The sequence below is a fragment of the Bombus pascuorum genome, chromosome 3 (genome assembly GCF_905332965.1).
Source record: "Bombus pascuorum chromosome 3, iyBomPasc1.1, whole genome shotgun sequence".
Lineage (NCBI taxonomy): Eukaryota > Metazoa > Arthropoda > Insecta > Hymenoptera > Apidae > Bombus > Bombus pascuorum.
The window spans coordinates 3,271,514-3,298,627 of NC_083490.1; the positions used below are offsets into that span (position 1 = coordinate 3,271,514).

General features: G+C 41.5%; 2 protein-coding genes and 1 long non-coding RNA gene across 4 annotated transcripts in view; 2 read left to right on the forward strand and 1 right to left on the reverse strand.

Annotated features, from left to right (window-relative positions):
• The window catches only part of LOC132904807 (uncharacterized), a 124,270-nt gene that overhangs the window by 94,122 nt on the left and 3,034 nt on the right, over positions 1-27,114 (reverse strand). The window lies entirely within an intron of this gene.
• LOC132904781 (guanylate cyclase 32E) lies at positions 1,776-26,713 on the forward strand. Its single transcript, XM_060955484.1, has 24 exons — positions 1,776-1,993; positions 2,344-2,438; positions 10,947-11,150; positions 11,531-11,728; positions 14,841-14,963; positions 15,245-15,440; positions 15,920-15,997; positions 16,292-16,536; positions 17,271-17,416; positions 18,511-18,649; positions 18,739-18,829; positions 19,694-19,899; positions 20,235-20,417; positions 21,240-21,344; positions 21,431-21,502; positions 21,852-22,017; positions 22,441-22,648; positions 22,754-22,888; positions 23,291-23,403; positions 23,490-23,641; positions 23,812-23,910; positions 23,970-24,114; positions 24,194-24,292; positions 24,846-26,713. The coding sequence occupies exons 3-24, from the start codon at positions 10,962-10,964 to the stop codon at positions 25,613-25,615; spliced, it is 3,858 nt and encodes a 1,285-aa protein (XP_060811467.1). The 5' UTR covers positions 1,776-1,993; positions 2,344-2,438; positions 10,947-10,961; the 3' UTR covers positions 25,616-26,713.
• Positions 25,667-27,114, forward strand: part of LOC132904778 (receptor-type guanylate cyclase Gyc76C-like) — a 77,393-nt gene continuing 75,945 nt past the window's right edge. For both annotated transcript variants that reach the window (XM_060955476.1, XM_060955479.1), the window contains exon 1: positions 25,667-25,948. The gene's annotated coding sequence lies outside the window, so the exon portion shown is untranslated. The remainder of the gene's footprint in view (positions 25,949-27,114) is intronic.

The window sequence follows — 27,114 nt, forward strand, 5'->3', positions numbered from 1 at the left end:
TATGGTCGGCAAGATTTATCTGCGGAGCGTAAAAATTCGAAGTTTCGGCCGTTGCTGTCAGCGAACTTTTTTGCCCTTCTTTCCCAAGATCGACGATGTTTAATGGAGCAGCGAAGAAGACGGTAAAACCGGATGAACCATAATTTCATATTTTGCACGCCTTTGGTGCTCTAGACTTCTTGTAGTTTTAAAATATACGACAGCTGCCTGGCAAATATTTCATCTGTAATCTGAGCGCACGAAGATTTGTTTGTGCCTGGTAGAAGCGTTGGGTTCCCACGTTTTCTCAAGAGCATTAAAGATGAATGAAAGAATAGACTAGAATCTGGAACGTATCGAGAAGATACAGTGAGTCGTGGAAATATTTATGCGCTTCCGAGTACCTTCTCTTATATATCGTAGGAAGCGTTCTAAAATTTCGTTGCCATTGTAACGACACACCCCATTGTTACGATCTTTCAATTTCTATATACATTTTTAAATCGGTTTCAAATTTTACCGACATAATCGCGGTAGTCCGATCCCATCCGAGTGCAAATGAAATTTCAAAAGGTTTCGTACAATACGCATAATCGTGACATGAAATAATACCAGAAACAGACTCCATCGAGTATAAATTCATTCCGACAGGAACGTCGATATCGTTCGACGTCAAACCAGGACAATATCACTTCCACCGGTATAACTTGATATTAATAATCTCTTGTCATGCATAGATCCACTGACACGTACATGCGTGAAGATCAACTTGTATAGACACAGACACAGAAAACGAGATCGTATGTACGCGCTCGTTGACTTTCGGACGTAGCATGAAACGAGAGTCGAAAGTTTCAATCTCGTCGATGCAAACGCGAGGTTGAATATTCGTCGACGCTGGATTAGATGCTCGAAGGGAACACGATGCGCTGTTTCACCAGGGAGCAGCTCTTTCGCTCTTTGCTGCCTCGTTCTCTCAAACGTCGAACGGTGGCTAAGAATGGACCGATTTTCTTCCGTAATCCCCCTACCGTCGGATAGCGCATGGCTTTATTTGCGGTTGACGGAATCCTGATGCTGCGGTGTCATCCACGAGGCTTCGAGGGTCGAGGAAATTTGAGGGGAAATTTACGGAGAAGCGAGCTCTCGCGGATCGTCGCGACGGAACATGAATTTTTATTTCCATCCGGCTGGTAGCACGCTTTCAGAAAATCGGCACGAATGGAACGTCGTAAATCTTCATCTCCTTTCGGGCGCGTTAGAATTCTCGACTATGCGTTGTGCGATGGGCCAGGGGAATTTAATTTAATTTTCAGTTGCAAACGTTGTTTGTCGCGTATGTTCGAGTTACAACTACCAGGGTTGTTAAAACGAATAATCGAAGACAGATCTGATTTTTAAAAGCCTTTTAAAAGCCTATACCTTTCGTTTCGATTCCTTCGATAAAAATCCTAAAGCAGAGACGTGAAAAAGTTCTAGCCTTAAATATTAACTATAACTATATACAGTATCTAAATATACCAATACCGGGTCAACGTCCTAACGACGAGATCGCGAGAGAATGGATATTGGACGTAACGCGAAAGATCCTTAAAAAGACGACGATTGCCGGCGATCGAAAGGAACAGTCCAGTCGGTCGAGTTCCGCGCGCCTCCCCCTTTTTCGAATCGTTTTCGCGGCTAGTGCTCATGCGCCTGGGCAACATATCACCGCGTCGAAGTAGCGTCGGGGACTGTGAATGGGACGACGACGCTGACGGCGACGACGCTCGACGTACGAGCTACGAGGGAAAGAGGACGAGCAGAGAGAAGTCAGTCTGGCCGCGCGCGCCTACGATCACTGTCGACCGCCGGTCTCACGTCGTTCTCTTCGTACCGGCGGGACGGTCGTTTCAATTTAAATCATTCTCTATCAATTTCAACGAATATAGCTCTCGATCGTTCCCTCGAGTGTCTTTTCCCATCACGATTTCGTTGCGCGTTACGTCATTCCTTGCGCTGTTTCTTATCTTTGGTAATTTAGAAAAATCATTGTCCACTTTCCTAATTTTTGCTTCTTTCCTCCTGTCTGTCTGTTTGTTATTTTTTCCATGAAGCTTCTTCGATGGGATATAGCGAACGAATCTGTGAAATAGATAGGAAAAGAGCAAATAGTAACCGGTGCTTTTTATTTCTTTGATACGCCGTAACGATTACGCGCTGCGTTCTTGCACGCTGTCTCGCGTGGACTACGCGACAGCCACGAATTTAAATTACGGAGATTCTAGTTCGCCATCGCTTGGAATGCTTTAATTTCTTCCACGGTGTCGGTATCGCGATCGACGTGGTGCCACTGGTGTCCATTGCGCGCTCTTTCTTTTCCAGGAATGCAATTTCGCGTGTTCGTACGACTTCTGGTGTTCCACTGAGAATCGTCTGTCTCTGACAAAGTTTAATTACACGGGAATACGACGACACAGGTAAGCGTGATAATTCATTGAAAAGGAAGAAGATTATAACGAAGATCTCGATGAAACGTTTCGATCAATGCAAAATAAGCCAATAGGCGTGTCGTTCGATCTTCTTCGTAGCAAAGTGTTCCTTTTTCTTTCACTCGAAAGTCATAACTGTAATATACGAGCTAATACAGCGCGCGCTGATACAATTTTTCATCAACGCGCTACTATCTTCGCATAATATTGAAATATGTACGTGTCTGTGAATCGACGTCCGTTTCTACTGCAACTTCTTAAAATTGCTTCTTTTTCTAACGGGTGATAAATCGCAACACCTACTCGAACAATACGCTAATAAAACATGTACTCGGAAAATTGTTAATCCGCGTACTTTAATCTGCATTCGATACTAAAGTGCACGTGTTCGTCTATAAACAACGTGTTCGTTTCTATTCGTACACGCGTTGTTACAAAATCTGTCTTTACGATTTTTAATCCGCGCATTTTTATCTCTACCAAACATTAGCGTACACGTGTCTGCGTACGAACGTTCGTTTGTATTGCGACTCCCTAAAATTCCACGTCTGTCATGAGCTTCTAGACCAAGTCTAGTTCGAAGTAGGCCAAAAAACAACGCGCACAAACACGATACCAGAGACAGGTTAGAGAAAATAGAGAGGCAAGGTCCGCGATGTTCGGAGGAGCGTAGGCTGGCGAAAAAAGAAAAATAGAAAAGAAGGCGATTGGAATGGAACTGTGGTGGGTGATCGAAAGGGGGAAAGGTGATCGGGACAACGTGGAGAGGACTCTAGCCAGTTCTGAATGACTGGCGGCGGGCAAGTGTTGCCACGTGCCGACGAAAACTTGGCCCGATAAATCATGAATAGGGTCTCGTGAGTGTGTAGCCAATCTTGTTTCTGACGGGGCGGTCGAAATTTCGAAAATCGAACGTCGACAACCGCGAACGATTGAACCTTTTATCGCGAACGGTGTCAGAAGTCGGAGGAAACCACTTACCGTCACCTGCGTCCCTTTCCGCCGACTCGTTCGAAAGTGTATTAACCAACTTCGACGTGCAGATATTTACGAGGATGTAAGCGTTCCGAGAAACCAAGGCGCTTAGCCGGAGCCGGTGCGGTGCGGTGCTCTCAAAGTAAAGCCTCTACCTGCTTTGATTCCGCAACGTTTTCGCTCTTTAATTGAGATACTTTCATCTTTATCGTTAATGAGCGAAATTCTTTCGATCCGTCCGAATGATATCGAATTTTCGGACACATCGAATTTTAATGGAAATTACATACCGTGATACTTGCTTTAATTTGCTTTCATTGGATATATCGAGAAACATGTTCGTGATGTTTTCTTATTATTCGTTTCCCGAGATCCCGTGCCGATACGCGGGGTTAATGTGAAATTCTGCTGTGAAACATTTGTCCTGTGTATCGTACGCAGAAAGAAATTCGTGACTAGCTAGAACGATCACTTTGCCGTGCGATAGGTCTATTACGAGTAGGCACGCTAGAAACAAGTTCCAATAGGAACAAATTCTCGAATTTATGCAATACACGGAATTTAGGATCTATGAATATACGATAGAAACAAGTTTCAACGCGAAGAAAGTACGATAGCAATTTGAAAATCGTCGTTTAAGTGCGAGAGCGCAAGAGTACATATTGCATATTATATCTCTGACAGAGTAATAAATTGTTTTAGAATCGAAACAAGGAAATATCTAACAAAGAGAAGTCGAGCGTTAAATCCACGGTATCCGCGTGGGTGCTCGGCAATACCGCGCGTAAGCATAAGACAGAAATTGGAGAAGTTCCATTCTAGTTACCGGCAAAAGTCGATTGATCGTCGAAACGAAGAGAAGGTAAACCATAGGACGACGACGAGTCAACGACCAACGCAGGAAGACAAATAGCGCGAGATAAAAAATTTCGCGTACAGAAGAATACACTCAGTCAAGGTGATGAAAAGAGATTGCAGTTTTTTGGAAGTTGCGAGCAACGGACGTGAAGAAGTTTGGAAAATACACGAGGTGGCACTCGGTGTGACTTTCGACGCGGAATAGAAACAAACAGCGTTTCGGAGATTTGGCCTAGCCTGTCTACGAAAATAAACGGAAGGTCCAATAACACGAAAATAGAGCGTGTATCTCGCGTATCGGCGTCCGCTATTTCAATTTACACACAATCGAGCAACGCCTTCGCTGTTTGCTCTAGATCTCGCCATCACGGCCGATCATGCTGTCGCAGGATTTATTGTTGTCTGGCAGCAAGGATGGTCTCGCGACAATCGTCAAAGCTATCTTTAACTCGTCGATGACACTTGTAACTCACGGTATGATTAATGTAGTCTCATAAATTATTCGTTAGACGGTTGTCGAGTTTATTCAACGATTATGCGCGCGTCGATCATCCGCCATTCCTACTTGACGAGCTAGTCTAATTAGAAAATGATCGTCGAACAGTGAACGAATAGAAATTGAATCGGGCAGCTCGAGACTCGTGGCTTCGTGTAACCCGTTGACGCAACCGAATCGAGGCGTGCCTAAAATTCTCTATGTAACACCATGTGACACAGATACCGAGATCACCTTTTTCGAAAGTCGGCCCCCATGATCGCATCGAGTCACTTTCTGCCGGTCTGTAGTCGAGATTCCCCGTCACAAATCATTCTTCGTGATTACTTTTACCTTCGAATCGAACGCGATCCACCGCCGAGTCGTACTTCTCGACGCTCGGTTTCTATTTCTTGCGCTGCTCCGGTAATTCGAAGAAATTAATTCGCAGAATTCAAGGATACATCGTTTGCAAATTGGAGGAGAAAGGACGCGGCTGCTCTCGTATTTTACGGGTTATGAGACCGTTCTTTTGTCATTCGTAGTTGTCTGAAACCACGGCCAACCGTGGATCATACGAGTCCCTATCCAATAGCATTCGCAGAAGCTGGGCTGCTTATTCTCGTAAAAAATTGTTATAAAAAAGGAGCCGACAAAAGAGAGTGTCCTATCCCGCTCGGTGGACCTTATCAGATTCCATCGAGTTGCAGCATGACAAGGTCCCTGACACGCAACATGCTTCGCGAACCTTACGACTTAACCTTCGTCGTATATTTGTTTCGTTTTCTTCTTTCTACGATCCCTCTATCCCGTATCATTTATTCCTTTTGATCGGACGTTACCTTTTCAGATTCGATCGATGCGTTCGCTGCTGCGTTCAATAATTTCCATTTCACACGGAAATCGCACGATATCCGTTTTAACGCGTTCACTGGCATCGGTGACTCTTCAAATTTCTTTTTACCCGATCTCTTAGAATCATTAAAATAGGATAAATTTGACAAAGTAAAAAATCATCGACGTAATACTTTGCATAATATTTTATTAAAAATCAAATGTCATCGCGTAAGTACGTTGCAATGTTTTGCAACTGCCGGAGCAAAATATGTATTTGTATAAAATTCGTGAGGCAGCGAACGGGTTAAATCTCAATATTGATCTAGTCAACGAAGCGACGACGCGCGTCGCCGTCATAAACGCGCGAACGAACGTTTACAGTTTGCGTATACACACCCAGAGCGTTACTCCAGATTTCGCGGGGCTTTTCCTTATGCACGGTTCACCGTGTAACGTTCGCTTTCGAGAAACTTCTAAATATAGTCAGCGGTATGAACAAACGTGTTCCACATATGTAATAGCTTAAGCGGACACATGCGTGTAGACGCGTAGAAGGCACATTGGCGCGAGACCATGGCGAATTGTAACGTGCTCGAAGAATACCCGAGGCGCTCGATACCGCGACTCCTCAAGGAAATAGTAATAAAAACGTGCTACAACCAGGTACATTTACTTTCTCTCGCTGACCTTCGTCAGCTGGCGAGTCGGCCGCGGATTTCGAAAACGCCTTTCCTCTGACTTTTCACCGGCAATCACGAATGAAAACGAATGCCAAATGAGAAAACGGTGACTCTTCCTGTTGGCTTTGACGAGGGAAAATGACGATGGTCTCGAGGTTCAAAATTTGTTACACAGTTACAGGAAACTTTGATCGTTCGAACCATCGAGAGTTGGGAAATTTCGAACGATTGTTCCAAAAGAAAAATTAAGAAACGAGAATGAAGATCTAAGAACAATGGTGTGAATTTGTAAAGTCGATCGGAGAATACGAAAATTCTTAAAAAGAAAGTATCGCAGTTTCTTTTTATTAAAAAATTATTTATGTAGAACAGGGGACTCCTTCACCCTCTCGAAAATTTATGTTTCCTGCGACTTTCACGACACTTTTAGCATCGATAATGAGGTTTTGATATCTTTATTATCTGTAAATCTTCTCAACATCGAATTTATGCGATTTCGAATTACGTTATACGTGACATCGAGTTTACTTTAATGTGGTTGGTGATTGAAGATAGGACAGAATTTAACGCGCGATATTTTCGTCAAATTTAAACTTCAAAGAAACGAAATTTCATATGCACCAACCTAATATAAGAACTGCTGGCTACTAAGTATTTTTTACAGTCACATGGATTTTTATACACGGCATAGCCCGTATATGTTTTTATTAAACATCCTTCTTATTCTTGCGCAGCGTTTCGTTCGCGAATCATAAAGTTTCTCATACTCGTTCGATCCGTACGTTATCGTTCCTCGAAGTTTATCGAAAATGACGGAAGTTGCCTTCGTTTCCGGAAAATTTGCCTGTTATCCGCTGTTCGAATAGAGGCGATGAAAAAGAAACGGAACGGAAGGAATATAATTCTGACGATATTGCACGGCACGTACGTTACGACTCGCGATCTTCCGCGATAAAGCACGCGTTAGGTGGAATATTTATTTAGCACGGCGCGAGATAAGGGCGGGAAATTTATCCGGGACAAGCGGAAATACGCGCGATGAATACCACATTACGAAGTTCCCGTACAGGTTTCCATGTCCGTCGCTTCGAACCAGCACCTGTCGCTTGTTAAAACGACCTCTATCATTTCGCGCAATTGCATCCGAGAAAACAATCGTCCACCAAAATTCTCGCTTCCTTGATCTCGCCTCTAAAAATCTATCATTTCTTGCATTATATTTTCGCGTGTTCCATACATTTTACGAATGAAATATTCCAAAAAGGAAACAAAAGGAAGCAGTCTGAAGAGGAAGCGAGGGAAACGGAGTTAAAAAATAAATTAACAGAGGAGAGGAAGTAGAGGGCAGAAAAATGTTTTGAAAGAAAGAAGCTTCTTTCCACACTCTCGTTCGATAGGCGTGAAACGCGTTAAAAGGAACGATTAACCTGTTGCCGGTGGAGTAAAACGCGAGCTTCGTTAAGAACGTGTTAAAGATCCGGCTCTTAGCGTTGGTTGTGAACCTCGCCACCATGAGCGCAACCATATCGACGATTGTTCACGACGCCATAAATCTGTTTCTGCGGCCTTTTAATATCGCGTCTGTTTACGACCTCCATCTCGATACGGCTCTCACGATTTCTTTCGCGCGGCGAAAGAAAGAGAACATCTGTATTTAAACGCTATTATGAAAACAGGGATGGACAGGAAAAAGAATAAGAAAAAGAAGAAGAGGAGGAGGAGAAGAAAAAAGAAAAGGAAGTGAAATAAAGCGCAGAGGAAAAATAAAAAGTACAAGCATTCACTGAGCAAAAGAAGGCGCAAAAGTCAGCCAGCTACGCAAGATTCACGCGAGTCTCTCACGACACAAGCGTAACGTATAGGCCCCCCAATACGTCTTTTACCTCGAATTTAATGCTCGTCGTTTGTTCCAGCCACCAAGGGAATATAATGAAGAGATTACGATTCGTCGCAACAGCAGATTCGATTTCGCCTTGGCGATAGTTGCAACTGGGCGATAATTCTTTACTAATTAAGGACACGTAACGTTGGCGCATCGCGACGCATAAATGAACGTGGGTAGCGGTAAACGAGTACCGAGATATTCTTAGTAAGACGTCATGTATCCGACTTAATTGAGCCACGTGCCTTGCAACGCGTCAAACGGAAATTTGTACGAATCAGTTTCAAAGTTAATTAGAGTCTCGGTGGTAAGTAAACGTTCCGTCAATGTAACACGATGGAAGATTTGCGGCTCGTGTTTCGTCGTTTCGCGTCACCGCGAATAGGGTCGCTGGATGGAAATTTCACACCGTTGAATCTACCATTTCGTAAATTATTCGAGCCGAAACAATCGGAGTAAATTTAATAAAACGTGCCTGTAAATTCAATGGAACGATATCGCGTGATTAATTGATTCTCGCTTATCATGCGGATGAAACGAAATATAAAATATCGAATGAAAAACGGTAGTCAAAGTCGATTTCGCGGTCCGATTGCTTTTAAGCTGACTAAAGAAAAAAAAAAAAAAAAATCACGAACAATACAACCAGACTGGAAGATAAATCTCTGGATAAGAGAATGAAGTCTTCATAGCCAGCGTCCAAACGAGATACCCTGTCAAGATTTTTATCTGTTTAATTGCCGGCAGCCATTAAAAGGTATATTCGACCGATGGAAACGCTTAACCGATTTATTCCTTGCCACGTACGAAATTATCGATCCGACTGTGACAGTTCACCCGCGGAAAATTAATTTCTTAGCCGCCCCCGTTTTCGCGTGCGCTTAATAACCCCGCACACCTCGTTAATTACCATTGGGGCAGCTGAAAGTCACGGCGCATTCATCACTATGTCGAAGTGGAACCCGAAGGAGAAAGAGTACAACGCCATCGATTTTCGTTCGCAATTTCTCGCAGGGTGAAATAAGATTATTCGAGCGAAGCTAATCAATTTGCCGAATTCGGTTATGAACAATTTTTAAGCGATCTACGTTCGAAAACAAGCCGTTAACTCGTTATTAATGGCGTGGTAAGCTGCGAAAAATTGACAGCTCGACAGCCATAGCTTTTTTACGTTTCTTCGATCGATGTTAATATTCTCAATTTGTAATTATCGTGATTCAGTAGCTCGTCTATACTGTTTTATTTCTATAGGCTATTTCGCTGTCTATTTCCAAGTTGGAGATTAAATCTCAAGACGTTGAAACTCGGATGACTCAAATAATCCTACGTTGCTGTATTTTGTTCCTCGAGTGTTTCAACTTGAAATTTCGTCGAAAGTTTTCTAGTCGAACGACACGAGGATTAATAGGAAAGCCGTGTGTGGCTGACGTGCACAAGTCGCGTTCTAATTTTGTTACCATTCTCTTAGTCGCGTTTCAATGTCCATCGTGGACGTAGCAATTGCGTCGAAGAACATCGGTTCCCGCTTCGATCTATTATGAGTGCTCTATTTTAATAACGCGTCAAAAACTGACGAGGTCGTTGGAGAGCATTTTAAATGTGTTCACAAGTTGCAGTTACGTAATAAAGTAGGTTGTCGGTACTTAGGAGAAGACGAAAGGATTTCGCGATCGTACGTCGCGACGATACGACAGCGTAGAAAAAGAAAGGAACGACAGCGATGCGTTGAGTCACCGCCATTGATTAACAACGTCGGCTTTGCCTCCATCTGAATCACAAGCGAGGCATCGTTTTCCTGTTCGTGAGAACGTCGATTCAGCTTCCATTACATTTGAAGATCACAGGAGAAATTAATTTTATTAATTTTCTAACTTTATGCTCAAAACATAATGTTTTAACGTTAGCGTTTTATGATGCGATAATATACAGCGAATAGTATTTATTATTCTCCTATAAGGAATAGGAAATGTTTCGCAGTTTTCACTTGTGAAATATTCGTACAAAGTTTCGATTTGATGCGTTTCGATCGTCGAAGAAAGGAAACGTAAGAAAATTGGGTGAGCAAGGAACATCGCAAAGGCGTGCTCGATGCTGCAATATCGGAAAGGCGAAGTCGGATTCGATTTGAAACTTTCGTATGTGGATGAAACGCGGTTCGATCGATCACGAGAAATGTATCTCTTTTGTTAGCTGTCGATGACGCGTGCTCCACCGCTCGGTAACACAATAGTTTAGACGGAAGAAGGACATTGGTAGCTGGTAGTTAGCGGTGAACGAAAAGCGAAATAGTAGGAAGAGGAAGTGTGGCACACCGTTGGAGATCGATGGTGTTTATTGCAACCCCGTCGAGCTTACTGAATTCATCCATTACCTTCTCTGTATCTTTCGCCGGCGAGCTTGTGCTTTTATCGGATACCACTTGCAAACAGAAGCTCGATGCAGCCGATCGCTTTTAGCGCATGAACGAAAGATTCGCTTCCGTTAAGTGCAAACGGTAAACTTTAAAGGCAGAGCTTTTTAATTATTGCGTACAACATCCTCTAAAGAGAAAAAAAGACATGTAAATTAAATGGAACGGAAATTATGATAAATTAAGTTCGAAACGAGCTGTAATGGTAAATGAAAGGAATTAATTTACGAAAGCTTCGCGCTTCGTTATGATATCGGCAAACATAGAGAATTTTTACACATTTTATATAAAAACATAAGGAAGATTGCAGGATGGAAATTATAACGGATCAGGTTAGTACAAGACTGTAATGAGAAATAAATGAAATCAATTTGCAAAGGTTCGGCAACTGGGCATGCTACTGGCAAACGTGAAGAGGGCTTGTCTGTTACTAACGGCGATCCACATTTTACTCGATAAGGGCGCCTACGCCGAGACGTTCACCCTCGGATATATCACCGGTTCGAAAAGACGTCCAGGCGACTTGGAGTATCAGCGTCCTGGATACCGGATATCCGGCGCCATATCGCTCGCCGTGGAAGAGGTAACCGAGCCGCTTATTTTTCCCCGAACGCTTCTGGACTGACCACAATTAGCACGGAAGTACCTAATTAACAACGATACAATTTTGGAATCCCTCTGTTTCACTTATCGCAACATATTCTTGGTAAAATCCAGATAAATCTCTTCTCGAGGAAAAAGTTTCGTCGCGAACGCCTCAATGCCTTATCGAGAAAATTAGCTTGGAATAATCTTCTCGTTTTTAGCTGGAAGGAAATTCTGAGCTAGCTCGCGCGAAACTAGAGTTCACTTTGAACGACACGGGGAAATAGAGCCGCGAGGATGGGATTGAATTTAATTAATTCCACGAGAAGAAGATGTAGGATATATATATATATATATATATATTGCTTGGGTTGGTAGGTGAACGCAGGTGAGCTCGGTCGACGCGGACACAAGCTCGACTTCCTGGTCGCGGAAACTTATGGCGAAGAGGAGACCAGCATCCTGATGACCGCCGATCTCTGGACGAAGAATATCAGCGTTTACATAGGACCCCAGGAAACTTGCATCCACGAGGGCAGAATGGCGGCGGCGTTCAACCTTCCAATGATATCTTACGTAAGTAGCCTTTTCTCTCTTTCTTAGCCTTGACAAAGAATCCCGGTGCGTGTATGCGCGTGTCTATTTCGCGAATCTATGTGTTCGTGAGTCAACTGGAACGTTTCCACTCTATCGTCTATTAACCCTTCGGCGGTGTAATCCGACGATGAAGAATTTAATAACGAACTATTTAACTTCTGATCAAATAATTCTATTTACTTTACTAATTGAATAAAAAATAGTTATTCCTTTCGTCGTTAAAATTTCTTGTATTATTCCTAACAAATGGAAAAAGTACGATAGAGTATCGTAACGAAATGTTAGTTCCCGTCTGATTAAACGAACTTCTGAATCTACTTGTACGAAAGAGAGGCCCTGTTATGAGAGAAACTATAGAGAATTAACCTCTCTCTTCGATATGCTTATCGTCAGCAGAACTGGCAACGAATTAAAAGCTATAAAAAGAGGGGAAACGAATATGGAAACGTCGAAGAATGCTCTCGCTCGCGTGCTCTTTAGTACGAAATGCTTTCTCAGTTACGTAACGACGAATGTATCGCCACGAAAAGTTCGTAGTACGAATGCAGTCAAACGAAATGTAGGAAAAGCTTCCTCCGGCACGAGGCTCCTCCTCTTTTAACGGAACGAGTACCCTAAGCTTTAGGAGCACTTTGGTCAAGTAACAAGTTTGCTGTGTGCATGCTTTCAGCTCGATGCTACTTTTATCGCGGTTTCTTCGTATATCGACAAGATCAAGTACCACTGAGAGTCTTGGACACTCCTAACGTCTTTCCTTTCCATTAAACCTTTCTGGTTCGTTCGGGTCTCTTATATTTCTCGCAATATCGTAAGTTACTCTCGTGGAAAGATACAATCGTAAGGACCGCAGCACGCGACCGAAAACAAACGTTACACGGCTTGTAATACCAAAAGTATAGTTGGACGTTGATTAATCTTCTAATTTGGCTCCGTAGTAGCCCAACTAAATCGAGAACTAAAAAACATTGTATCTACCGTACGATATGATTTCTATGCTGGATAAAAGTAGTATGCCGATTAATCAAGATCTATTATCTGGTTAATCGAAACTCCAGCGTATACGTTTCGACTGTAGCGTATCCAACGTTGCGTTCCATTTAAATCGAGAACCGTGACCCTATGTAATAGCACGAACGGTCTCCGAAGTGTTTCGTTCGATCGTTTTTTCGCTTGTACCGACGTGATCTGACGGTGCAATGCGTGGTTTAAGCTTCCAGCAGCTGGCGGGCCGACCGAGGAAATAAATTATTCGTCGACCACCGAGGAATACGAATGTGCGAAGCTGAGATTACGACACGTTTAACCCATTCAGCACCATGGAATGGTCAGCTCGGTTCTTTTATCTATCTCTATATTTCGCCAGTTGCTTCTCCCGGGGTTCCAGGCTCGTTAGCCCCAAACATTTTGCACGATATTCGAATTTAATCGACTTGTTTGATGTTTCGTACGAGGTAAGCGATGAACGATACGTGGAAGAATTACGAATCGTACGAGATACAGTAATGGTTGCTTAAATCGCAGTAAATCAAGAGTTCGCATTGTTATTCTTGTGGAAGGGTAGTGATTTTATTCCAGAAATATTCTCGAGCCTCTTGACGATAAAAAAGGATAGGTTTCGAAGGAGAAAGCGGGAAACATATAACGCTATATAATACTATTCTTCTTTATTCTGGACATATACTGTCTTTGGTAAAATGTTTAGGTTACGCTGACAAAATACGATATATAATATACGAATATTGTACTATAAATTTCACATAAGAGATGTCACCACACCGATTCATTTATGTAAATTCATGCTTCTGTGAGTAAAGTAAATAGAGATTTGTTTCGCTCTCTAAATATCGCGTGATGAGAAATTTATATTAGAAATGCCATATATATTTTTGTATATTACGGGTTTGTATATTTTGCATACTATGACTAATGGGTTTTATAGCCAAGGTGCGATTGGAGAAACGGAGCTTTGTAGAAAAGGAAAACAGAGAATGGAAGATAGAGACGATAAAGCGTGCCAAGGGGAAGAAAGATGAAACTATTTCAGGCGGCGATTCGTTAAATTCTTTTTGGTCTCGCTACTGTCCTGACCGAGCGAGGAAATCGAGAAAAGAAACCATTCGTCTTCCCTGCAAATTATCCAGATCATTGAATACTTACATTCCTCCTCGAGGCTGCGACGCGGTGTCGAAAAATATAGGAACGCTGTTTCACGAATCGTTTAACGCGAGCTATTGACTTCGATTGAACTCGCGCGAAATTAATCGACCCGGCGATAAAAATGCGTTTAATAATTCGTTCCATTGTCGAACGAAAAACACTACTCGATTTTATCTATCCGGATCAATGTTACATTTTAAACGTACATTAACCTTCATAGGTATATGAACACTTTTGTCAATTTGTAATAACGTTAAGTATAATTATTAATGGCGAATTACTAATTAAAGGAAACATTTACTACCTTTTTATGGGATCTGAAGGAGTATAAATTTTAATTTCCTATTAAACGAAATAGAAATATTATATTTTACTACTCCATTTATAAATGTTATCGTTTGTCAAAGTTTGACAATTGGCGAGCTTTCGTGAGTGTCAGTTCTAATATTTAAAGAAAGTTTTATTAAGAATAGAAATAATTATACGCAACTATAGCGATTATAAAGAACAAAATATCCAAATACCTATGAACAATAACGTATTTATCGTACGTTTTCAGCTCGATCGGATCTCGCGATCCTTATCGTTATTATCAAATTTAATATCCTATTGAATTAATTAATCCAGTTCAGGTATTAAACGAGACAGCCGTGAATCATCGTACATATACGATTTCGTTCGCTCTGTTGTTCGATTTTCCGCTGGTCCGTTACATTGCGAGTCCAGCTGACACACTAATCACTCGCATTACGTGTCCCTCGCTTTCCAACCTAGTAATAGACCAACCTAGAAACTCGATGCAGAATCGAAACTGGCTTGCTGCACGTGGAACTAGCCACGCAATTTATCTTTCCGCATGGTTCCGTTTGAAATATTATACGATATTAGGTGTATCACGACGATTACGTTCATCAATCTGCAAACTTTGTTTCAGTTTTGTACTCATCGCGAATCGTCCGACAAAAAGGAATTCCCCACGTTCGCGAGAACGAGACCACCCGATACGCAAATCTCCAAGTCCGTCGTTTCCGTGCTGATGGCATTTAACTGGACGAAAGTAAGTAGAATAAGCCGCGACGCAAGGAGTCGTCAGACCGATCCGTGAATTTTAACAGATTTCATTTTACAATCAATTTACTCGATTCTGTAGGTTTACTTCCAAGTTACTATAGGTTATGATCTTTTTTCTTTTTTTAATTCGTCCGAATATCATAACATGAGAATTTCGAAAAATATCGGCTTGGAGTTCCTATGTCTTGAAATACTGTTGCTAGTAACGTGGAACGTTTGAAAATTATAAATTGGCAACATCCCTGTAGCTTCGTTTGTAACGTTTAGGTGACGTTCATGTACATGAACTCGACCCTGTTCGAATTTAACAAGATGTCAACGATCGCGGAGACGATTCTATCGTCGTTCGACTCTGCAGGTGTGACGGTGAACTTTCTTCGTTGTTGGGAAGAACCATATCACGTCACGCATATGACCAATCCGTTCCACAAACACGTCAGTGAAACATATCGGGAAACGCGAAGTGAGTATGAAACGACTTATTAATTCGTAAGAGAAGAAAAGACGCGAAAATGGTGTTGCCCATCCAAGTTCGACAGAACTTGCTTTTTTAATTTGTAACGATCGTCGTAACAGTGAAATGATCTTTAACGTTCCCTTTTTTTTAAATCACAACCGGCGCACCGTCTAAAATATAGTACCCGCAGTCTGATTTTTCATCGAATTTGTGTAAGAGCACATTTAGAACACGAACGGTAGCCCGCATGTTACGATTGCAGAAATTTCGCGCGGTGAATAGATACGGCGCGTAATTTGCCTGATAACTCGTTATCTATTTAATTTTCTGTTAAAAATAGTCGTAAATCGACCTGCTTGGCTATTAAAAGCAGCTACGGAGAAAGTTGATTACTCGGAGGCAAAAATAATTCGTGGATTATTAAAATTAAAGGAAAGTAAAGGAAGGAAAATAATCGTTGAGACAGTACGACGCTTTTGTTCCAGTTTACGTGATTCTAGGGAATTATTATGAACACATGGGACTGCTGATGGCTCTGGACGAAAGGAAGCTCTTGGAAAAAGGTATAAATCCGCTGTAACATAATCAGGTACATATACTAGAGAGCAGTGTCATTAGATCGTAGTCTAATATTCGTCTTTGAAGCTTTACTAAAACCATCCTGCTTGATCATCTCAAAAATACAATTATTCTTATTCGTCGCGCAAGTGATTCAGACCTTCGAGGAAAAAGAATTCATACGTTTTTCTTTTCTATCTGTCTTTTCCACGCGAGCCATTCTAACGATCCTGTATAGATTTCTCATTAAATGCTCGTCCGCGGAGAAAAAAAGCATATCGCGTGAATTCGTGCCGCAGGCGAGTACTGGGTGGTCGGTGTCGATATCGAGCAATACGACGAGAAACGACCGGACAAGTACTTTCGTGGTTTATGGCAGAAGAAGACCAACTCGTCGATCCTGAAGGCGTATCGCAGCTACTTCAGCGTCGTAGCTAGCGCTCCAATTTACTCGAAGAATTTTACACGAATGGTGAATCAGTACAGGCAAAAGCATCCATTTTATTTCACCAATCCACTGGCGAACATGGGTGGAATTATTCAGGTGACTATCATAATCACATACCTTGAGAAATTGTCGTTTCGATAATGGAAACACCTCGACGTTACTCATTGTGGATATTTATGGAGATTCGAATTTTTATGAACGCAACTAACGAAATAAAACTGAGACAATAGAAAGTTCCATTCTCCGAGGATCGCAACGAACATTATATTTCCGATATTTTATATATTTGTTGCACATCGTGCGTGTTCTGCGCGATGTTGTATTAGGTTGTCCGAAAAGTATCTTTCGTGTTTTTTACAACAGCGAACCTTCGTACAAACGTGAAACTATGTCTGTGAAATGTCGCGGTGTTTATCTCAACAGAACAAAATGGATCGTACGTAATTCGACGAAATAATATAAAACAAAAGCGTTGCGCGTCCATTACTTCCTCGTAAAACGAAAGAAACTTTTCGGGCAACTTAATATGTTTAAATTTCCATAAAGACATAAACACCCACAATCTATTATTCGGCGTCGAACACTATGAAATCCATGACATCGATTATTTAGTTTCTATCTTTGAAGATATCACATTCCTATCTTTCTTCTTCGAACATATGAAACTCTGCCTCATCTTTCTCGTATTGTAATGTTCATAACGCAATAAACCAGGGATAAAAATAATTCCCATCGATCCATGACATTTATACAATTTCTTCGCCATTCCACGCAAATGGAAAAGCATCTTCGACTCTTAAACGTAATCGTTTGTTTGTGTTATAAGGCAGATCGTACCAGAAACGGCGTATCTGTACGACGCGGTGCATCTCTACGAAAGATCGTTGCTAAAAGCTCTGGACGAGAATCGGGACCCTCGAAACGGCCGTGAAATGGTGGCGACTCTTTACGGCGTTCACTATCGAAGCGCCATGGGGTACGTACAAGAAAAAGAGAAAAGACGAGGTGGATCACGAATCGGCTGTTTATCGCGCCGGTTTACGATATGTAAATCAGTTTCGCGGCGCGAAAAGTACGCCGAAAATGCACTTGGACCATGTATCTTCGACGAAGTGATTACCGTTTGCATACCGTAATCGAGTGGACGAAGATGAAAACGAGGCAATTCGTCGTTCTTTGTATGTTTCGGCGAGAACCTAGCCGTTTAACGATCAAGGAAATAATTATGCACACTCTGTGACTTTTGAGGATAAAAATAGAGATTGGAACGACGTTTAGCTTTTTCCTAGGTGACGTAAAGTAATTTGTTTGTTATGCAAAAATACGAATGCACCGGTAAACATAGCCGTAAATAGCGTTCGTGAGAAATATTTTACGACGATTCTACGATATTTTCGCGGACGCTACTTGTAACAAAGTTACCAATTGTTTTCGAAACTTAGAGAAATATTTTATGATCGTTCCTAGTAAAAACGCTCTATCGATTTTCTACTGAAATTTTAATCGTTGCGCGTCCTATAAAATTTAATCGAGTTCGATAAAGTTGGAAAGTTAGAGCAGCTGTTATTTCTAATAGCGATTTATCCGGAAGATCGTAGTGATATTAATCGTGGAATTCGAGAAGGGGATAGGAGATCACCTGAATCACCGTGGAAATATTTACGTCTATGCGTAAGAGGGTTTAAAGTACACGAGGCAAATAAAGCAGAGACGGCCGTTATTACGATGACGCAAGCGTCTAGAATGATAATTGACACTACGAAATAATTGAGGCTTCCACGCGGCTATCCTTGCTCTCGGATTCTCGTAATTTTCCTCCTCTCTTAAAATAATCGATGCTCGTATCTGCGCTATCCAATATCGTGAAATAATTGCTTGCATAATATTTCGTTATATCGTTTGACGAGTAGCGAACTGCAAAATTAATAACGAGCGAAAGAGAAACGATGGTATAAAAATTGACGGGAAATAACGCTTCACGGGTTTCTTTGCGCAATTTACGAGGACTTTTAGCGCGCGTAAAGCGCGCGTTACGACGCTTGCCTGTTGCATGATATATCGTCTGTACAGATACATGGTCTACATGGACGAAAACGGAGACGCTGAAGGCAATTACACTCTGATTGCTCTGGACAATCGACCGACAAAGGGACACGGTTTATACCCTATAGCTTACTTTGTGGGAAAAGAGAACGGCACGAATCTGCCAGTAAGACGTTAACTGATTTTTTAACCATGCCTTTTTCTTACAGGCCACGTTCCATTGGTTTCGTTTATCGATTCACGTTTCACTTACAGAAACTTCGATTGACAAGGGATATTTCGTGGATCGGTGACGGGCCGCCCATCGCCGAGCCTCATTGCGGTTACCACGGTGAAAAATGCACTTGTACGTATAAGACCATCTTTTTTATCGTTTCTGGTTTCGTCAATGGTAGCGATAAATCAATTTTTCGTGACATTTGATTGAGAAAAAAGAGGGAAATTAAGTGAAAGCAAAGAGGTAACGAACAACGTGATCGGTTTGAAGCGGTAAGACATAATGTTTCCCTTCGATAATCAAAACTTTTGGACTCGTGAAAATGCGATCAGGGTAGAGGGTCTTGGTTCTCCTTCGAATTACCATTCGTCAGCTTTCTCCGCTACCTTTAAGGCCGATCGTTCGAAAATACATCATAAAGTTCGCCGGTCCGATCTTCAAATTTACATATGTAAATCTGTCCAAGAGGGAAGAAGGAGAGGGGAGGGCAGCTTTTGCCTTTACTACCCGCCAATATCTTTTTCGTTTCCTTTAATTGAGATCGAATACATATCTCGACCACGTAACTGCGATTACGGATTATGCAACGAAACACAGTCGGCACGGTCGTGACCGATTTAAACGCTTCTGAACACGAGACGTTGAACGAGGGAGTACAATTAAAAAAGAATCGAATGGAGCGAGCATCTCTGACCCGAATATTCGAAACGATCGAATCGATGGTTCGTTTATTTAAAAAAGAATTGGAAAAAAAATAATAAAAAGGAAGCCACAGATAAGATTGTCGCGGACCAGAATACCGTGACTATAGACTAGAATATCGTGGACACTATAAAACTATAGAACTGTAGAAACGTGGAACTGTAGAGCTATGTATGGAAGTATAAATTGCAGAACTTTGAAAGTACAGAAATATCGTATAGAACAATTGGTTAGGATGACAATAAAAAAAATATCTAGAACAGATTCGCCACTTACGATCAAATCGTTTAGCTCACACGGGAGAAATCATGGGCGGTATAGCCGGCGGATTTCTGTTGATTATGATGGCGGTGCTCCTGGTGCTATACAGAAACTGGAAATACGAGCAGGAACTGGATTCCCTACTCTGGAAGGTGAACTACAAAGACATTCAGATCAAAGAGAAGAAAGACGAGTCGTCGGGAGCCAATGAGGCGCCTACCAAATGCAATTCCAAGGTAAATGCTTGGCTTCGTTCTCTGTGTCGTCTTATACCAATTCTCTGTTATTCCCGTCATTTCCCTCGATCCAATTGATCCTGGGACTTTCGAAGCTCGACGCTATCCCGCTATCAAATCCCGCATGATACCCTTGCGCTTCTTATACAATGAGACCGACTATGAGATCCTAGCGATCTGTTTATTCTATTATAAAACAAATATTACATACGTGGCAAGATTAGATGACTATAATACCTTACAATGTAGTAAAGTTCCTGTTTTTTTTTTCAAATAAACGTTTAAACAATACCTGGCAACGTCTTTTTAACGAGAGAAATAATTTTCCCGGATAGACGACGACGCAGCCTATTGTGAGAACCAGCCAAGTTTCTCTCAGCTCGAACCCAGATGCTGATTTTCGTTACTCGATGATTTACACGCAAATTGGTGTTTATAAGGGGCGGATATTCGCCGTAAAGAAAGTTCGGAAGAAATCGATCGAAATTACACGGGAGATGAAGAAAGAGCTGAAAGTGGTAAGTATAGGACGAGCTCGATCGGATCGCTTAAATCGCGTTTACATTAGCCAACTATTGGTCGGCTGACTGGGTCGATCGTCATCCAGCGTATACGTAACATCAATCAAACTCTGTCTTCCGATCGAACGATTTCTGATCGTTCGATAAGAAGTTGTCCGTTCGTCTGTTATTGAGCCCTCGTGCGATAATTTAGCAACCAACAGTAACAACGATTGGTAAATCCACAAATTATAAGCTGTAGATCGCATATAAGTTTATCATTTTTTAGTTACAATTTATAAAATTAATTTGCAAAATTAAAATTTCTCCTTGTTTTATTGCCGATTAAATCAGGTTGCCTCGAAAGCGTCTTTAAAACCTAATCCGTCAAATGTTGTGGTCTTTATCTTAATAGAACAAAATGGATCAGACGTAATTCGATAAAATAATATAAAACAAAAAATGTTGTTCGTCTATTGTTTCCTTGTAAAGCGAAAGAAACTTTTGGGACAACCTAATATTAGAAACTTGTAACTCGTAAACTTTCACTAACAATGTTAGTTTATTAAGCGGATGAGGAGCTTCTCGAATAACTGAGCTAATATTGTTAGAGCTGCGGTAGAAACTTGCGGTTTTAGCTATAGTTCGTGTCAATACTGGAAAATTAGTCTCGCGTCCGTGAATCTATAATCCCAGAAATATATCTTAAATATATTCAATTAGATTATAAACAGGATACATACTACGATTCAGTCGACCAAAAGTTATTTAACCTGCGGCCTCGAGAACATCGAAAGCCAATACGCCGATCCATGTACAAATTAATGATCGTTTCTCTAGATGCGAGACTTGCGACACGATAATTTGAACGCTTTCATCGGAGCCTGCACCGATCCACCGAACATATGCATCGTCGTGGAGTATTGTGCTCGTGGCAGTCTCAAGGTAATTACTTGGACAGTTTATAATTAAGTAGACGAAATTTAAGTTCGCAATTCTTTGGTATAATTTTCTCGTCTTTTTTCTCGCAGGATATCTTGGAGAACGAGGACATGAAGCTCGATAATATGTTCATGGCGTCCTTAGTCGGAGATATAATCAGGGTACGTATCGTTCGAGAATCGACAAACTCTTTTGTCCAAAAAGAACCAACGAAAAATGAAATTTTGTCGCGAGAAACCTTCGAATAACATTTTGTCTTACGACGGTTCGCACAGAGAAGTAGTCGAGACAGTGGAATATAATTTTTCATATCGAAATCTCAATCGATCGCTGAAACTTTCCCTATCTTCGCGAAAACCCGTTGAAACTTCGTACTCGTACGATGTTATCGGGAGTTATATCTTCTCGGAATTTCGCGTATTCAACCAGACGAGTACAATTGATCCCAGAATCGTCGCCTTTGATAGAATTCACCGTCGACAAGTTTGCTACTGCTTGTACGCTTTCCAGGGGATGATCTATCTGCACGAGTCCGTCATAAAATTTCACGGTTCGCTGAGTACGTCGAACTGCTTGGTGGATTCTCGATGGGTTGTAAAGCTGGCGGACTTTGGGTTGCACGAATTCAAAAAGGACGCCGAGTGTGAGCCGTGTGACGTCATGAAGAAGTATCACGGTAATTTATCGAACAGATAATTTATGAATTGTTTGAAGAAAGACGCGATATATCTATGGCTTGTCATAGAACAAACACATGTCTACGATAACATATTTTTTATAGTTTATTTTGGTTTTTACAATTTGTCCTGAAGGACATTTGGTAAAGTGTTATATCTCATTGGTAATAAAAAAATAAAATAAAAATAAATATAGCATGTGGGTGGCTACCCCCAGCGGAGTGCCAACTTCGTGTTTTCTTCGTAAGTCTAAGTTTCTAAATTAATAAATTTTCGAAAAGACAGAGTTCGACTAGAACTATGTAAAGCTTCTGCAATTTCTTCGATGAATTTTATTTCGTGGGTCTTTCTTTACAAGGTTTTTCCATTTATGAGTGACATTTGTCTTGGATAACGATATAATTAAATTAAAAATTCAACAGGTTTGCTATATCGAGCGCCCGAACTGTTACGATCGACGAAAAGCCAAGAGCCGGTCGTGCGAGATTATCAGAGAGGAGACGTTTATTCTTTCGCTATAGTGTTGTACGAACTTCAAGGAAGACACGGTCCTTTTGGAATCACGGAATTAACCCCTTCGGAGATATTGAAGAAAGTAATCGCGAGAGAACCTGATACAGAACCGTTCAGGTATTACCGTTATGGTCGCGGTCTGTCGACGGCAGAAGATACTTAAATTTTATGTGCTTTTGTTTTCACCCTGTCAGCTACTCTGTTTTCCTTGAATTATCTCAGACCACCGTTGAACCAGTTGGAGAACTGTTTCCATTTCGTGCGCGCTTGTTTGATGGAGTGCTGGGCCGAGGACCCTGAGACTCGACCAGACTTCAAGATCGTTAGAAACAAACTGAGACCTTTGAGAAAGGGCATGTAAGTTTGAATATCTTAACCCTTATTTTATAACGATAAAGCGAAGAGTAGATTCTACGCGATAATTACATTTACTTAATTAACTTGAGAATAGAAATTCTCCGAAATTGAAATTCGCCGATACCGTTGTTAAATCGATAAAAGATCCTAGAAATATAAATATTTAATGTTAATATCGATAAGCGAGAATATTCACTGGCTACATATAGTACGTTAAACGTAAATTAGAAAGCAACAAAGGCGAAATATCCGCACGAGTGAGAATAGATCCAGCGTTTGCCATTTTAATTTTGCTTGATAAAATAAATTTCTTTTTATTTAATTCAGATTGTTAAAATAAAGGAAGATAAAGAAACGAAAGAGAGTAAAAGTTGGAATAATTTAAAGATATGCTTTTCTCAGGAAGCCAAACATATTTGACAACATGATGGCCATGATGGAGAAATACGCGAATAATCTGGAAGCGCTGGTCGACGAACGAACGGACCAATTAACGGAGGAGAAGAAAAAGACAGGTTGCTCGACGTTCCATAAAATGCCACTCAATCAAAACGCTATCACGTTTCCTTCAAATTATATTACACGAAATTTTATCTTTCAGACGCGTTGCTGTATGAAATGCTACCGCGTTACGTGGCAGAGCAATTGAAACGGGGACACAAAGTTGAAGCTGAAAGCTTCGACAGCGTTACAATTTACTTCAGCGACATTGTCGGCTTCACCGCCATGTCTGCCGAAAGCACACCATTGCAGGTAATTTCTACAGGAATATTTCGAAATTTACGAACTAGTTGCGTTTTTGTATCTTATAATATAGATATTGAAATAATCGTACCAGTGTGGAGGAAAATTTGCAACGTTAAATATCAATATTAACGTAAATATTAGCATATTAATTTCAAACGAAATTACTTCACTCGCAGGTGGTAGATTTTCTGAACGATTTGTACACCTGTTTCGATTCGACGATAGAAAATTACGACGTCTACAAAGTGGAAACTATCGGTGATGCTTACATGGTGGTAAGTAAACAAAGTATGTAAACGTGATACAGGATCCTGAATTATACTCCTTTCGACAGGTAAGCGGTTTACCAATTCGAAACGGTATTCAGCACGCGGGAGAAATAGCCAGTATGTCCTTGTGCCTCCTAGAAGCCGTAAAACAATTTACAATTCGACACAGGCCGCTGGATAAGCTACAACTACGAATTGGTATACATTCCGGTTAGTTCAGTGAGAAAACTTCGATATACGATTTTAGACCGCGCCAAATACAACTAATCCACTTTTACTTCTCGCCTAGGTCCCGTGTGCGCCGGTGTGGTCGGCCTAAAAATGCCACGTTATTGTCTATTTGGCGATACCGTGAACACCGCTAGCCGCATGGAATCCACCGGATCTGGTGAGTAATTATCAATTTGCATCAAGAGAGAAAGAAAGAAGATCGCAGCTCCGAATATAATTTCTCGATGCGTCTGCTCGATATTAAAACTCCAAAATGATTCTTCCATTTAACATATTCGCTACTGTTACGTCGATCGCATTCTTATGAAAAAAGGAATACAACTTCGAGGTCTGCAGCGAATATGTTACAATAGCGTAGGATCTTTGCTACAATTAGTTTATTTACGATAAATGGATTAAACAGATGTTGATTAAGCAGGAAACGACGGTTGTTTAACGTGAACTAATCACGATAACGTATTATAATTAAGACAACTAGATATTAGATAGGTAGTTAATTCTTTTGTCTTAGCCTCGTGTCTTTTGTCTTAGCCCCGGCACGCACGTGTTCTGCAACCTGTTTATAATTCGCCCAACAGCCCCCAGGCCCCTCTTCCACGATACTACATTAGTATCTCGTGAATTTTCTGTGATATATGTAAACTTTGACGTTTCACACTGCCAAATATTCGTAACATCGTATCACACGTTCGATATCCTCTGCTTTTCAGCTTTGAAAATCCACTGCAGCAGAGAAACGAAGGAACTCCTGGACCAAGTTGGCGGTTTCAAAATAGCGGAAAGAGGGTTGGTCTCGATGAAGGGCAAGGGCGAGCGTTTAACCTACTGGCTGACCGGCGAAGACCCGATCCTGCGAGAAGAACGAAGCAGGGAACGAGAGAATCGAAGAAACGGTTACGCCAGAAACAATTCCAACCCTCTGATACCACGAAGCTCTCTTAAAAACAAATCTCTCGTAAGATCAACCTTCATGAGGTGCTCGAGCGAATCGCCGAAACGATTACGGTTTGCGAGCTCGGATCAACTGGACCAGAAATGTTCTGGCGCGAACAATCAGCTAGAGTCTATCGTCGACAACAGTCCGTGCAAACCGAAAAGGTCTTGCGCAACGAGGCCTTCGTGCGTGGATAACTGGAGATCCTCCAGCAACTCGTGTCCGTGCGTGGAGAAATTGTGCGAACAAGAAACGCAAATCGACGTGAAAGATCTAACGCGGCATCGATCCGACGCGAATAATTCGCCGCTACGATCGAACTGGACGATCGGTAACGAGCCTTGTTTCCCGCGTGCAGGGGTCAAGAACTTCCGGTTTGGGCCGGCCGGGATCGCGCAGACAACCTGCAGATCCGCGCCCAACAGCCCGAGGCACAGCACTCTGATCTTAAATTGTCAGAAACGAGCGGCGCAGTCGAACGAGGAGATAGACGGATGGGACGCTACCACGCCACTGATTTATTATCCGGGAGGACGATTGGATTAAGGAGCTGGCTGCTTGGCCACGAGTGTAGCTTCTATCTCGAGTCGGTTTGGAGCGCGCGATGTCAACGCAACATCGAGGTGATTTAGTTGTCGAAGATCGAATCAGTGCTCGATTGTATGCATATCGAAGTTTTGATTGTTCGTGTTGAGAGACGGGAGCGATGAAAGATCAAAGAGTTAAGGTGAAGAGTTCAAGTGAGAGTAAAGTTTGATTGGTGCGATTAATTTAATGGGGAACCATGGTTGTTTTCGATGAATGAAAGTCGTCGTGCGAAGCTCGAATGGCTGAACAGTGCGATGCTTCGATAATTACGGAAACTCGAAGGATAAGGAGGTAGGAATTGATTGGAATTTTCTTCGATTTATCATAGTATTCGATAACTAGGCCAAGTTTTGATTCTAACGATTCGACAATCACGTTCCGTTGTTATTAATCGATAATTTTAATCTAACGATTACACAGAGACTGCAATTGGTCGAGCGACCATTCGTTTTCGAATATGATTTCCCCCTGGCTCGCAGTACACGATGTACCAAAGCACACCGTACGTACAAACGAGATACCCAACAGATGTATTTATACATTATTTATAGCATACGTAATTCGTGCACGGAAATCAACTCGCCATAACGGTATATTCCACGCATTAGCTTAGACAATCAAGAAGGCTCGTGCTTTTTATTCTATATAAGTGTCCTCTAGTCAATTTATTTTAATTTTACGCACCGTTCAGTTCTTACGACGCAACGAATCGAATATTCATGCGGCGTTTGCAATAAAAAAACGTTTCTACGCGAAATTATCCACGAGACAGTGGAAATTCGATAAAATCGTACGATAACAACGCGAACTATGTTCTTTACTGCCGGCACGTAGTACTTAAGACGATTATTTATGGAGTAATATATACATACATAATATATATATATATATATATATATATATATATATATATCGTAAACGACCGAAGAGACTCGTTGCTTCAAGTTCTTTCGATAATGCGTATCGTGTAATTAAGGAACCGATCTATCGTAAGCACGGTACAAAAAACATGTGTAAGTTTATTATTCTTCTTGAAATAAAGAAATCATTAATAAATCTTTTGTCTGACGATAGTATTTAGATTGTTGTCAAAACCGAAGTACACGAATTTCCTTATAAACACAATGGATATCGAGCAAACACACAGAGATTCGAGATAATTTCGCGTTATTGACTGAGATCTGGTTGTTGCACGTAAGTGCAATGGCATGAAGCGTGTACGAGCGAGCGGGCGCACGAGCACGATGCGTGATGAAACGGCGCCGATAACGCACCAAGATCCATTAAATTATTAGCATCGAAGAAATTAATTGAACGCAAAACGGTGATTGCACGCGTTCTCTTGCATCTGCTGCTGTTTTATCTGCCACCGCGCGGCTCGCGGATTTGTCGTGAAAAATTGGAAAATATCGATCAAAGTCGACCACGTCTGTGACTAAAACGAACGAATCAAGTAA

Excerpts from the sequence above, each read along its gene's own strand:
- LOC132904781 (XM_060955484.1), top strand. The coding sequence starts at position 10,962 with ATGCTACTGGCAAACGTGAAGAGGGCTTGTCTGTTACTAACGGCGATC. Across the intron at positions 15,441-15,919 it reads AACATATCGGGAAACGCGAA|TTTACGTGATTCTAGGGAAT; the intron begins GTGAGTATGAAA and ends CTTTTGTTCCAG. Across the intron at positions 23,911-23,969 it reads TCGGTGATGCTTACATGGTG|GTAAGCGGTTTACCAATTCG; the intron begins GTAAGTAAACAA and ends TCCTTTCGACAG.